We start from the raw sequence: 15199 nt of genomic DNA on the forward strand, positions 1-15199 counted from the left end.
TTGACATTTATCTTGCCTTACGAACCAAGCATAAACCGTCATACGGCTTATGGGCTTTTGGTTAAGAAATCGTAAGTGGGTTTCGAGCCTCGTCTTAGGTCTCTTTGGGCCATCTTTGGCTCGAAACGCTATTACGGTTTCTTCGATAAAGAAAAACTTCCCGCCATTTTTAACGGAAAGTTTGACTGATGAGTTCGCATGATGGGAAACATAGAGTGGTTTAGCCACAGTCTATGGGAGATAGCATTTTAGAGAGTACACGAGAATGCATGGCTTTGTGTCGTATCGACATTTTGGGAGAGCACGATCGCTACGTAACGACCAAGCCGTGTACGTGCTTGGTCGCTACGTAGCTACAAAATTTGGGTCTAGCTGGGTCGCTACGTAGCGACCGAGCCACGTTCGTGCTTGGTCGCTACGTACTGACCGAGCTTGGCTCAAGCTCGGTCGTTACGTAGCGACTGAGCTTTGGTTCGAGCTCGGTCGCCACGTAGCGACCGAACCGCGTTCGTGCTCGGTCGCTACGTAGCGATCGAGCTTGGCTCGAGCTCGGTTGCTACGTAGCGACCGAGCCTTGTGCGTGCTCCGTCGCTATGTTGCGACCGATCTTTGGTTCAAGCTCGGTTGCTACGTTGCGACCGAGCCGCATTCATGCTCGGTCACTACATAGCGACCGAGCTTTGGCTCGATCTCGGTCGCTACGTAGCGACCGAGCTTGGTTTGTCCGTGGTCCGATTGCAATACTCGAGCTTGCCCGTGGTTGGTTCGGATACGTGTCCGTTGCCTTGGATAATCGGTATTTGGTTCAATTGAGATTTGAACAAGATTTTACCGCGAGGCTCTTTGTAAAGATTCTTTTTACGAAGTTCAACTTTTGTAAAAATTGCTCACGCTGATTTTTGCAGAGGTTTGGACATTAACTTCGTCGTAACCGTTTTTGACCTCAGCACCTAGATCCAAGAGAAAGAAGAAGTATTCCAATACATATGACCTCCATTAAGAAAAAGGGAAATATTCTATTATCTAAGGATATAATGAATATTTCCAAATCCTAAGAAGGAGGCACGACCTCCACCATAAATATAGGTTTCTAAACCTAAAGAAAGGGGTCCACGACGTCCACGACCAGGGCTCATCAACTCCAAAGCCTCCAAGGCAATATTCGACACCTAGAAGACTTCCTTCTTCGACGGGCCTATGAGAGACGAATCCTTGCGATTACCCTCAACAGGATGAATTCCTATGCTCACTGCAGCACGTCTACAACTCTCCTATTTGGCTCAGGCCACGGTCTCCAGCTCATCCGCAGGGTCCCTTCATGCTCACTGAAGCACATCGACACATCATGCTCACTGCAGCATATCGACAGGTCTACCATCTGTTCCGGCCATGTGCCCTCTAGAACAGATGACTCCTACCAACCACAAAGCTACGTACTCCCAAGGCTACGTGCCCATTAGGCCATGTGTCCACTACTTCGCAGAGATCGATTCCATCTCTCTCAATGAACTTGGGAGTTTACATCCTCCCTCAAAACCCATTAAGACAATGAACTAGACCCACTTTGTTAGAAAACCCTATTCATCTTCTTTCTATAAATAAGGAACTATCTCATTATTAGAAAAGATCTTCTCGTCTTCTTAGACTAAAAATATATTTTCATAGAGATTTTATATTTTAAGGCTCATTTTACTTTGTAATCATCTTTATAATGAACTTTTAAATCAATGAAATCTCTGTTATGTTATTTTCCCATTTGATTTCATTTCAAGATTTTTCCTAAACCTCAAAGAATATAATCAATATCATTAGATTCTTTTATCGTATTGATTCAACAAAAATCACCTGCATAAACACTATTTTTGGATCAAACAAATATGAGGTGTTTGTGAGTAAAAAATTGCTCAAGAAGAAGAGCTCTGATGAGATTGAGTTAGAAGAAATGGTTAGAGTAGCTTTATTGTGCACACAGTTTTTTTCCTGGACATAGACCAAAAAGGTCAAAAGTTTGAATGCTCGCAGAAAATGGACTTGCCGAGAGAAGAGAAGCTTCTTTAAAAATCAAACAGTTAAAAAACTTAAAAAAGAAGATGTTTATGTTTCTTGAATCTGACGGCTTCATGTTTCTCTTCTTTTCATTTGTATAATACGTATAATATAAGGTTTTTTTGTTGGTAATATTGTCTCTGTAATTGTGTAGGTTAAATTATTATGTAAGAAGTTTTGATTTATTGTATTAAAGAGTTAGGGTTAGATGATACTTGTTTTCTTGAAATTCAAAGTTCAGCGTTTAGAGTTTCTTTTTTGTCATCTCTTTATTATTAAAAGGCCCAAAAGGGCAACAAAAGACAGATTATAATACAAGCAGGACCCAACAGGAAGGGCCCGAAAGAAAAAAAAACGAAAACTGGGGCAAACTTTAAAGCCCAAACAGCAGAAAGCCTAAAGGATGAACAATGACGCTTCGCCGACAGTACATAGCCACGTGCTGCTCCGAGAAGGACGAAGAAGACATGTGGCTCAACAGCAAAAACGTCACCCACGTCACCGGCCAGAAGCTCGCCGCCGGAGCGTTTAATCGAGCACTCCACCGGAACACACCAGAAACAGGAAGCTCCAGATCAAACAGTACCAACAACGACGAGAGACAATAAAACGCTAAAAGAAACCTGAAAAACTAAACAAACAACGCGGACAAATCGATGTAAAAGAACGACCCAACATCGGAGATGAAACGATGATATGATGAAGGTAAGCCGGCCAATACGGTGCTGAAGAAGCCATCGTATGCCGGAGAGAAAGCCGGCCAAGATCAACACTGTGGAAGCTGCCGCTTGCCGGAAGAGAAGTCGGCCAAGACAATGTTAACGAAACCGTCACTTGCCAGAGTCAAAGCCCGAACGTCGGGAGTCGATGCCGATGAGAATCCGGTGAATCGGTGAAGAAACACATCACCATCCCGTTGATTCTTCATGGCGAGAAAGATGAAACTCTCTCTCTCTCTCTGAAAGATTCGAGAGAGATAAGAGAGAGAAAGAGTTCAGCATTTAGAGTTTCAAGTTTGAGAATGCAACTTATTATATTTATACCACATAAACTGAAAACAAAATAAACTAAAGTACCACATATGCATTAGCTTTTTGACTATTGAGTTGGGTACGTTTACAATTATTTTTTCATTCTTTTCAACCTACCAACCCACAAAATTAAATTCTAATTTGCCAAATTCCTATACGTTTAAGACCATTCAAATAAATGTGTTTTTTTCTAAATAATAAAATTGTAAAATATAATTAAATTTCACGCCAATTTATCTCTATTTATTTTAAAATTTAAATCAATGTTACTTTTAATTATAAAAGTAACTATTTTTATTTTTAAAGTGAATTGGTGTATATTTCCTAATAAAACTAAAATACAAATATAAAGATATTCAGAGATGATATAATGTATTATTAATTAACTAAATTTTTAGTCGTGCTTTGAAAGGATAGAATTGTTTTAATTTAATGAAAATAAACATCAATACTTGAAAATATGTAACTTTAATGTGTATAATTACTTTAAATTTAATTTAATAGTATACATAATACATGTAGTTTTTAAATTTAGATAATTAGTAAATAAATTTAAAACTGTAATGTATGTAAAACTATATAAACTGAAAAAAAAAATTTGTACATACTTCAGTCACCAATTCATCTCTCAAACTTGATGATAATTAAAAAAAATAAATATAACTATATTACATTTATTAAAACCGCATTTACCTTCCTTATAAATTAATCAAAAATAATATTCTAAATCTATTTAACTTCCTTATAATTAATTTCAACAACTTCCAATATATAGCGATTTATTACCTAAAATACAGCTACTTAATCCTTTTTTTTTTGTCAACAACATTACAGACTCATATTGACCTTGTAAACCACGCTGGGAGATGTTGATCCATGTGAACGACGGAAGATGTTTGTGTCCTGACACTGCGTGCTAGGTTATCCGCCTTTGTATTTTGCGTTCTTGGTACATGAATAATCTCTGATCGTATGAAACTCTCTTTCAGACTCTTGATATCTTCCAAATTACTTGCAAAAGCTGGCCATTCTTCTGGTTCCGAAACCATCTTCACCAATTAAGAATAATCTGTTGCAAACGTAACCTGAAATTGTCGTAAGTTTCTCATACATTCCATAGCCCATAGTAGCGCCTCCATCTTTGCATGTAGTGGTGTTAGAGTGGCCCGTACATTCTTTGCTCCCATCAGTCCCTCAAATCCTTCTAACGTACTGAACCAACCATGACCAGAGAAAATATCACCCTCTTTCCATGATCCATCTGTAAAACATCATCGTCCGGGAATTGATGGAAGAGTCGTTACCTGTATCTGAGATCCCAATTTTTGTTCATTCAAAACTTGTGCCTCTGCCGAGAGTGTAGATTCCGTTTCTGCCAATTTTAGAGTATCCCTATGATCTATATCCAAATTACTAAAAACCTTATTGTTTCTTCCTTTCCAAATATACCATAGTATTAAAGCAAACTGATGATCCTCCATATGTGGAACAATCTTCCAAAAATGATGATCCATATTCGTAAAAAGAGAACTCGTTGGGAAAATGACTGGATTTGTTGGTATCTTTGAAAGAGCCCAAACCTGAAGTGCTGGAGGACATTCGAAAAACACTTGGTTAATCGATTCCTCCTCCGCTCCACATCTTGCACAACAAATCTCACCTTGCATCCCTCGCGCCTTCAGATTCTTCTTAACTGGTACACACCCTGATACCAATTGCCAAAGAAAATGTTTTATTTTTGGTGGACACCGGATTTTCTAACAAAATGCCTTCAGAGCATCAACTATTGGTCCCATCAATAATGGTGGTCGTTCCCTATCCGGGTAGATCCGCTCAAATTGGTATCCTGATTTAACCGTAAATCTTCCATTGTTTGTGAAATGCCATCTTTCTCTATCGCCCATCTGATTAAAAATGCTACTTAATCATTATTTAGACTAAAAAAAATTTACTTGCAAAAAGATAATGGTATATTCTGATCATAGCTGTTGAATACACATCTTAACTCTATTACATAGATGTACGAAATTAGCATATATTTTATAATTGGGTATATAATCTTGAGATATACGGACTCCCTACACATAATTAACATGTAAAGACAATAAAATATAGCTACTTAAGTTAGAATCAAGATCAAAAACTCTATATCTATGTTCAGATCCATACACTCGAATTGAACACAAAATTTTATCGAGTTCCGAATATTGTTATTTGAACCAAACCAAGATAATAAACCCAGTTAAACCCAAAATTAAAAATAACAAAGCCATTACTATATTTTTTGAACCAAAAAAATCTATAATCAAACCATAATCAAACCAAAAACCAAAAAAATACAATCTTGACGCAAACCAAAATTTATAAATTATCATCAAATTATAATTTTTTTTATTAAAAAGATATTATATATATATATATATATTAATATAAATAATCTCGCGCAACCGCGCGGGTTAGAATCTAGTGTTTTTCTTAAAAGACCATTGTTCTTTATATTGGCCCGTAATAAAATAAAAAATTTGTCAAATTATTAACACATATAGCTCAGTCTATTCCTTAATTTATTTTCTTCATGTTGGAAAGAATTTGTTTTTAAAAGATATTTGTTTTTAACTTTAATGAGGAACAAATTGACAAAAAAGTCATATTCTCTATTTATTTGGTTCTTTAAATGAAATTTGTCAATTATATCCCTTCATACATTTCTAACAAATGAAAATTTAAATAAATTACTAAAAGAATATTCTAATAAAACATGATTAAATTATCATAATAATAATTAATATTTTGTCAAAACACCATCTCATAAATTTTCATCAAAAACATACGACCATAATTTCCTACCTTAAATATAATTTCACAATATTTTGGATATTATGAATTGCATGCAAACAAAATTAGTTCTCATATAAGGAACATTTTGTGTACGCATGTTGATTGTTCATTTTAATTTGTAAGTATAGTATATCAATCTGGTCTAACGTCCAACTAAATATAGTTTGACGAAGAAAATGTCCACATCTATAATAGTAAATCTAGAGAATAGCAAATAGGCTTCGAAAGTTTAGCAAATATCTTTTACCATTCATCCATGACCATAAATTTATATAAATTTATCGGACCATTTTTCACTTTAATAGCTAAATATAGGCTTCATAAACATCTATATAATTCACTTCTCACAGAAAACACAATCATATAAAACAAAACAAAAACAAAAAAAAAAAGATAATAATCTCATCTTCTTTTCTCTTCTTCAAAAATAAAATGGCAAAAAATTCATTAGCCATATATCTAATGTTACTAATTGCATTGAGCACTGTTTATGAAACACAAGGAACATTCTCATTACCTCTTTACTTGAAGAATTTTCCAAAAGTAGGCCAAGATTTTGAGTCTTTCGCTTACAAAGGTATGAAGGATTTCATGGGAGACTTGGAAGGCAAATGTCCTGAGACCACAGAGTTTAAGGATTTTTTTGTAAAGCTAAAGGATTACATGGCATGTTACAGTTCGACATCACCCGGGTCGAAAGATCTCCAAGTTGAGCTGTCAATAAAATCTGAGAAACTATACAGGGCTATGTCTGCTTTTAGTGGAACTAAAGGGGGAACATCAGTAAGTTTCACTTAGAAGTTAACATTGGTATCGTACGTTTTCACAATTTAACTGGAAAAGATTGTGTTGTTTAATTTTGTTCCCTTTTGAGGATAGGAGGATTCATGGACGCTGGTGGATGGCTTATTGTCAATGGGAAAAAGTTTGGTTGAGATGAAAAAGAGCGGTTCTAAGGAAATAACTTTTGAACAAAGAAAAGAAGTTATTCAATCTATGGTGAACTGGACTCGAGGAATCGGTCTATTCATAAAGAAGGTCTCTGAGAATAAAGGAAAATCTATTGATTTATCATTATTTGGAATTGACTATGACACCAATGTGTCTTCTCCATCTGAGAGAGCTCTTTACGAAACACAAGGAACGTTCTCATTGCCCCACTACTTGAAGAATTTTCCAAAAATGAGCAAAGACTTTGAGCCTTTTGCTTACAAAGGTATGTTGGCTTTCTTGGGGGCTCTGGAGAGTAAGTGTCCTGCCACAGCAGAGTTCAAAGATCTCTTTGTAAAGGTAGCGGACTACATGGCCTGCTTCAAGTCAGGCATCAAGGTCGAAATGCAAGAAAAATCCGTGAAACTCTTTAGGGCTATTTCTGTATTGGATGGTACTAACGGCGAAACATCAGTAAGTTATAGTCCGATATATTAACATTCATATGGTACCCGGGCATGTTTTCTATATTAAAAAAAAATTGGTATTTTTGTTTTCTTTTTGGCTATAGGTGGATTCTTGGAGGATGGTTGACGGTATGTTGTCAATGGGAATACTTGTGACTGAAATGAAGAATAATGTTTCCCAGGAGATAACTTTTGAACAAAGAAAGGAACTGATCGGGGCTATGGTGAAATGGGCTCGAGCTATCGGTCTACTTGTTAAGACAGCGTCCGAGAAAAAAGGACATTCTATTGATCTAGCATCTTTTGGAGTTGATTATAGCCCCCATGTTGCTTCTCCTATCAAAGGAGCTAACGGTGAGCTATAAAAATAATCCCAGCAGATTCAATTTTAATTCCAATAACGCAAAAAATAAAATATTATTTCATCCGAAATCTTTAATCAGTTGTAAAAGATTAAGCTATTGTAAATATAATTATATATTAATAAAAGATTTATCAAGTCTACTTGTTTCTCAATCGACTACCTTCGATGGTACTTAAGGTTCATTTTTCTATAATCAACAAAGTGTCTATTCTCGTTACTGCTATTGGGAATTGGGAGAGTTAATTTAAGACAAGAACAACTTTATTCACTGTAAAAAGCATGCAATCTAAATATCCCCATAAACTAATTTTAAAACTCTAGCATAATATATTAATCGCTAGATTCATAAGCCATCACGGAACCCGAACTCGTTGCTGCCCACTCCTAGCACTTGTGATGGTGGTTCATATAACACCGAAACATTCTGTGGTATGCGCATCTCCGGGGAGTGTCCAGAGATGCACATCAATCCAGAACCATCTTGTTGCAGTACACTTCCACCATCATTCCTCTAGGATTCTCCGCGTTTTCCGTTCCTGGTATACCTACAAATCTTGCTCCAACAGGTATCTGCACATACAAAGAGTTTATTTTCATTAATAACTAGAACATGTGAAACATGAATTTTTTTGGTGGAACGTTGTAGATGATTTACCTCGACCAAGATGCCTGATTCTAACTCGAGAGTAACTACGGTTCCTTCAGCTGTTGCACTTTCAAGTTCAGCCCATCTTGCGATGTTCAGAAACACTTCTTCTAGAGTTGCAAGCCCAAGCTGTATGTTCGAGATTCCAAACTCAGATTCTCTGTATTGTAGCTCTTCGAAAAAGCCATATCCATGGAGAAACGATAATGAACCTCATAGACGAAAATCTAAGAGATTGCGAGAGCTTTTAAAGATAGACCGCCAAAAGTTTCTCTTTGTCGTGGGAGATAACAAAAGTCATGAAAGCTTTTTTCTCCTCTATTGGCTCAACTTTCAGATGCTGCAAGAAAGAGTTTGTTCCAGGCTCAGCGGCACTACCTACTTAAACAATTGCCAGTTGAAAAAAACACAACGTAGCCTGAGTGTACATACCTTCTTGAAGAATCTTTTAAGTGGTTCTCGTGAGGTTCCAGCACCGTTGTTTTTGTTTTCAAGGAAGCTAACTGTAGTAATGAAACCCGTGCCGAAGCGAGATTTTAACCTGATGGAGGTTCCAATGCAGCGGAGCCTGCCTTTAGCCATGATCCCTATTCTATCACCTAAAATATCAGCTTCTTCCATAGAATGCGTTGTTAGTATGATGGCTCGGCCTTTCTTTGATTCCTGTATAATGTCCCACACATGTCTCCTTGTGATAGGATCCATACCAGTAGTCTACAATCCAAAAAATATGTGTTAGTGTGTGTGTGTGTGTGTTTATCTTTAAACACCAGAGGAAAGTATCAAGTTGCATGTCATACATACCGGTTCATCTAGAAATACAAGCTTAGGATCACCAATGAGTGCAATTCCAACACTGAGTCTGCGTTTCATTCCACCACAGTAGCTTCCTGCTCTAATTTTAGCTGTTCCTGTCAGCTTTACATCAGCAAGTAACTTCTCTGCAATCTGTGTAACCAGAAAGAAAAATCTGTAAGCAAATTATATATAAAAAAAAGAGAGGGAAAGTTAAATCAGATACCATTTGTAAAATACATGAATAACTTACCGGTTTGATAGATGCAGGTGGCAACCCTTTGATGCTAGCAAAGAGGTGGAGGTGTTCTTCATTTGCAAAGCATCCCAAAGGATATCAAACAGTAAAATAATAAGAGTGATGATGAAAAAAATCATTTAAGCAGAATATAAAGATCCCTGTGTAAGGAAAAGAGAAGACAATGCAGGGAGAACTTGACCTTACCTGAGGACACACTCCTATCATTTTACGAATGTTGGACATACCAACAGAGCTTCTTATGGAATCTCCATAGATAAGAGCTGTTTTAAGTCTAATCAAATTGAACTTACTAATTATTAGTGTTAGAATGATTTAAAAAAAGTATGGAAAGTAGCTTCTTGTAAAACAGATCCTTACCATCCCCACCAGTAACTGGATTTATACCAGTCAAACAGCTGATAGTAGTTTTCTTCCATGCACCATTGGGTCCAAGAAGACAAAACAACTGGTCTTTGGCTATATTCATCTACAAACCCTAAACATATTTCATGAGCCAAAAAGAAATGTAATAATACATTATAAACAACTAATGAGCATTAGGATTTGTTGAATAGTCTTGATGCCTTAGAACACACACAACAGGAATTATTGATTACCTTTACAGCATGAAAAGGGGATGTTTTGGTGCATTTGCAACAACCAAGCTTTGTCGTTCCAGGATACATCTTTGCACGACCATGAATCTGAACAGAAATGTTAGGAACAACTGTTCCATCCATTGCTTGTTTCTTAACTAGTGTCTCCTCTTCAAGCACATCTTGGTCATCTGGTGTTAAATGCTCTATAGGCGGAACTGAGCCAAAGCAGCTACAAATGCTCCCTTCTGAAAAAAATGTTACATAGGAACATCTTTTGGTTTTACACTTTCCAAACACACACATTCTTATTAATAAAAGCAAGAGACAAAGAAATACCTTCCACTTTATTGCCCTCTTTGCCAGTCCAGTAACTAGGCTTTAGAAAGTAGAAGATTGTTTTTCTTTCACCAGAGGCATTGGGGATGATATTGTCAAAGTAGATAGCCAAAACAAACCAGAAAAAAATGTACCCACAAGCCATATGTAGATTTTCTTCTGCACAAAGACTCAAAATGAGAGACATAGACAACAATTCTTAGGTGAAATCTGTTGTCGAAAAATTGGCATACCATTGTAAGAAAGCAGGTGGCGTCATCCATTTTTGAGCATACATCTCTTTTACTCCAACTAATTCCAGGGCTTCAGGGAACTGATTTTGCTTCTATAAGCAGCTGGAACCCAGCAGAAAAGGTATTGGGTGGAAAGAATGACCAAATCACCCGGCGAGAAAGGGAATGTGTGCTTGAATAAGGGAATCCACCAGTAGCTACTGTCTGCAGTCAGAACTGTACCCAGTAAGAGTCCAACAAATCTCAGCTACTGTTTTAGCTAAAGAGAGGCCACACACACCTGTGTGATAAAGCCAATGAGAAACACAAGGAAACCAACAGTTGTTGCTGAAAATGACTTCCTAATGAAAGATGATAGCATGAATGCTAGGCTAATCTAGCAACACAAAGGATATAGATAAGTTAAGTGATGTCCCAGCAAAAATTAATGGAAAATGATTTAAGAATGATGAGGATATTTAATTTACCATATTAATCTGAAAAAGCAAGAAAAGTAGGAAGATAACAAAGAAACTGTTCTTCAAGAAAAAATCTAATTGGAACATCATTCCAAAGAGGACTAAGAAGAGTGATGATACAAACGTAAGGATGCCTTCCCATATGAGCCATGATAACCAATAAGGTGTATCGTAAACTCCCATCACTGTCATTGCCTGTTAAAAAGCAAAAATAAAAACATGATTGAACAATCTAAAATACAAATACACAATGGGAACACTCTAAGTGAAACAGAGTATTAATTAAACCTGGCGAAGTTTAAGCTCTTTCTCGGTAGCTAGAGAACCAAGTTGGAGAACAAAACTAAACATGGAGAAATCAAGAAAGAACACTGGTCCCATAAGATTCAGTGGAGAGATAGTTACGTCTTTAGCAACAGCTGGTGTGCAAACTCTTTAAATCCAAAACTCCAACCAAACTTTGGATCTGATAATAATGCATATATAAAAGGCATTTAAATCTCCATATAGAACATATGACTCCTAACTCAAAAGATTTTCAAGATGGATGGTACCTCCAATTAAAAACCTCGCGATCTCACGCTCTGCAGCGATTTGAAGAGGGACAAGAAACTTAAACGTCGGATCTTCAGTCCGACCACGTTTTGTAGCCGAAGATGAGTTTGTCTAAACTCCATAACTGATCACTGCAGCGTTCCTTTCCCTAAAATGCAAAGCTCCAGGGGCATGCAAAGGATGTGACGTAAACCATGCATCTACCTCCTCAGGCCCTTTGAATGATTTAACCAGAAAAAAAAACACAAGAGAAACATTTCAGAAACAAACGTTAAAAGTTAAAACTAAAAAGAACCAAACATAATAAGAACCAAACCATGTTGGTCGGAATAGGTCTTCCTGGATTGTTCGCCATAATAGCAGAGACGCGATGTCAGACACTCGACGACTCTGGTTCCCACTCCACACGAAGTCGTAGCATGGAAGCTTCGCGTAGAACTTATCCACACAAGGCGGAATCGGAGGCGAGGCTAATGCCTTGGGATCGGTGATATTCACGTGCTCAGACGAGCTTAATTACGTCGCTCGGCTTCATCACTTCTTGGATACACAAATATGTTACCTCCCATGTTGCATATTCCAGAAGCTGAGTCTAGTGCTGTTAAAGCTGGTTTCTTTCCCTACAGTGACCTTCCTGACTTATCCTGTAGAAAAACAAAAACTTGTCCTTTAACTATGCTTCTTACTGGGAACAACCAGTCTCTTGGTAAAGGTATGTATGTATATATGCTTATTATAATTGTTACTCTTCCTTCTTTCATATACAAACTTATTACCTGCATTTGTGTTTCTTCCAGCCTTGTCCGGGACTATGTTTGGTGGTTCTTTTACTGTGAATACCTCCGACCTCTTGCCTAGTTTAGCTGACAATGTCTTGGTATGCTTGCTTTTCTTTTTTCCTTTCGTTGAAAAAAAACTATCTCTATTTCTCTTAGAGGGTTTACTAAAAAGGTCAATGAGATTTTAGGGTACAACACTAGGATCAGGGATAGACAGTTTCAGGGATCCAGGGATTGCCTCAGGACTCCCCATCTACAGCATCCAACCTCAGTGCAATGCAAAATCTACGTGGCCACTCTCATTAGGAAAAACCCGTACAGGTAACTTAATTGTATGAGTCGTTCTTGAAGATTTAACTAAGAATGAGAGGATAAAAATGAAAAAAAAAAGAGAAATGTGATGATTAACTTAGTGGTTTGTCAAAAACATTTCCCAGAGGTGAAGTGTGTTCAAGCACTACAAGAAAACAGCGGTATTCTGACGGACATTCCGACGGAAAATAAAATCCTCGGAATATTCCGAGGAATTTCCGAGAATATTCCGAGGAAACACAAAATTTGGTTTCCTTGGAATTTCCTCGGAATATACCGACGGAATTCCGAGGAAATATCATTCTGTCGGAATATTCTTATGGAATACCGAGGAAAATTGTATTCCTCGGAAAAAACCGATGAATTCCGAGGAAATATTATAGACGTTAGAGAGCCGTTGGAGAGCCGTTGGGGATTTCAAAAATTCCGAGGAAATTCCAACGAACTAGCCGTTGGCATCGGAATTCTGTCGGAATTTCCTCGGTCTGTCGGCAGGATTTCAACTATAAATACAAGCACCCCTCTTCCTCTTCATTCACTCCATATCTTCATCCTCCCTCTCACTCTCTTTACACACGAATTTGATTCATAAAAACATGTCTTCTTCAAATTATTTTCGTTCTTGGATCGATCGACCTCATTTAGATCCGAACACGAGATTGCTTACGAAAGAATACCAACGAGGTATAACCGAATTCATGGGGTTAGTTCACCGACAACCGGAAGCAAAAACAAATATGTTAAGATGTCCTTGCTCTAATTGTAAAAATAAAAAGGTTATTAAAGAGTGGGATGTTTGGACTCATCTATATTTGAGTGGGTTTACACGAAGTTACAAAATTTGGTATCATCATGGGAAAACTGATTATGAACATGGTAGTACTAGCGAACCTCAGCCAGCGGTTAGATTAGAAGAACCAATTAGAACGGATGTAGATTATGGTGTAGGTACTGAGCAGATGGTAAATGATCATTTTAGAGGGGAAGATTTACCCAATGCAGAAGCTAGGAGATTTTATGATATGTTGGATGCTGGAAGGCAACCATTGTACGAAGGTTGCAGAGATGGTCATTCAGCTTTATCATCTGCTACAAGATTGATGGGCATTAAAACGGATTATAATTTGGCTGAAGACTGTGTGGATGCGATTGCTGATTATGTAAAATGTATTCTACCCGAAGATAATGTAGCTCCTGGCTCATACTACGAGGTTCAGAAACTCGTAGCTGGTCTTGGTTTATCGTATCAGGTAATAGATGTATGCAGAGACAACTGCATGATTTATTGGAGGGCGAATGAACAGCGGGTTTCATGCAAATTTTGTGGGAAGCCTCGTTATAAAGATACAAGTGGAAGAGTTCTAGTGCCATATAAAAGGATGTGGTATTTTCCTTTGACGGAAATGTTGCAGAGGTTGTATCTGTCTGAACGCACAGCACAACCAATGAGATGGCATGCGGAGCACTCAACAGATGGTGGGATCAGACATCCTTCAGATGCAAAAGCGTGGAAGCATTTCCAATCAAAGTATCCCGACTTTGCGTATGAGAGAAGAAATGTCTACCTTGGATTATGTACTGATGGTTTCAGCCCGTTTGGCAAGAGTGGAAGATAGTATTCTCTATGGCCAGTCATTCTTACACCATACAACCTACCCCCAAACTTGTGCTTGCGACGAGAGTTTTTGTTTCTCTCGATTCTCGTTCCCGAACCAGAGCATCCTAAGAGATCACTTGATGTGTTTCTTCAGCCACTAATATATGAGTTGCAACAACTATGGTCTCAAGGTGCTGAAACATACGATGTTTCGTATAAAGAAAACTTTCAAATGCAGGCAGTACTAATGTGGACAATAAGTGATTTTCCAGCATATGGTATGTTATCTGGATGGACAACGCATGGAAGGCTATCATGTCCATATTGTCAAGATAACACTGATGCTTTCCAACTAAAACACGGAAGGAAAACGTGTTGGTTTGACTGTCACAGGAGATTCCTACCACCAGATCATCCATATCGTAGAAGTAGGAATTTGTTTACGAAGAACAAGAGGGTGTTTGACAGTCCACCTCTGGAAATTTGTGGGAAAGATTTGAAGACACAACTTAGAGATTTTGGTGCAGAAAGGACGCCAGACGTCGGTGGACATGAGCGTTTTCCGGTAGATGGTGTTGGAGACCTACATAACTGGAACAAAAAAAGTATTTTCTGGGATCTGCCATACTGGGAGGATCATCTACTAAGGCATAATTTAGATGTCATGCATATTGAGAAGAACTTTTTGACAATCTCATGAACACGATCCTTAATGTTCAAGGTAAAACAAAGGATAATTTGAAGTCAAGACTGGATTTAGTCGATATATGTGCTCGTTCAGAACTTCATGTTGATGAGAATGGTAGGGCTCCTTTTCCCATATACCGACTTGATGCCGCGGGAAAAGATGCGTTCTTTGATTGGATTTCAAACGATGTGGAATTTCCAGACGGTTACGCATCTAATTTGCGTAACTGTATCGACATAAAGGAAGAAAAGTTTACTGGCTTGAAAAGCCACGATTGCCATGTA

At 37.6% G+C, this 15199-nt stretch overlaps 1 protein-coding gene and 1 pseudogene across 1 annotated transcript; one reads left to right on the forward strand and one right to left on the reverse strand.

Annotated features, from left to right (window-relative positions):
• The first annotated feature begins 6263 nt into the window (after positions 1-6263).
• LOC106411720 lies at positions 6264-7816 on the forward strand. Its single transcript, XM_048777230.1, has 3 exons — positions 6264-6698; positions 6795-7319; positions 7417-7816. Exons 1-3 carry the CDS (start codon positions 6348-6350, stop codon positions 7675-7677), a joined length of 1137 nt encoding a protein of 378 aa, XP_048633187.1. The 5' UTR covers positions 6264-6347; the 3' UTR covers positions 7678-7816.
• A 103-nt stretch (positions 7817-7919) lies between these two features.
• On the reverse strand, positions 7920-10438 carry LOC106411711 (annotated as a pseudogene).
• Positions 10439-15199: the final 4761 nt, after the last annotated feature.

Source organism: Brassica napus, chromosome A1 (genome assembly GCF_020379485.1).
Source record: "Brassica napus cultivar Da-Ae chromosome A1, Da-Ae, whole genome shotgun sequence".
Taxonomy (NCBI): Eukaryota; Viridiplantae; Streptophyta; class Magnoliopsida; order Brassicales; family Brassicaceae; genus Brassica; species Brassica napus.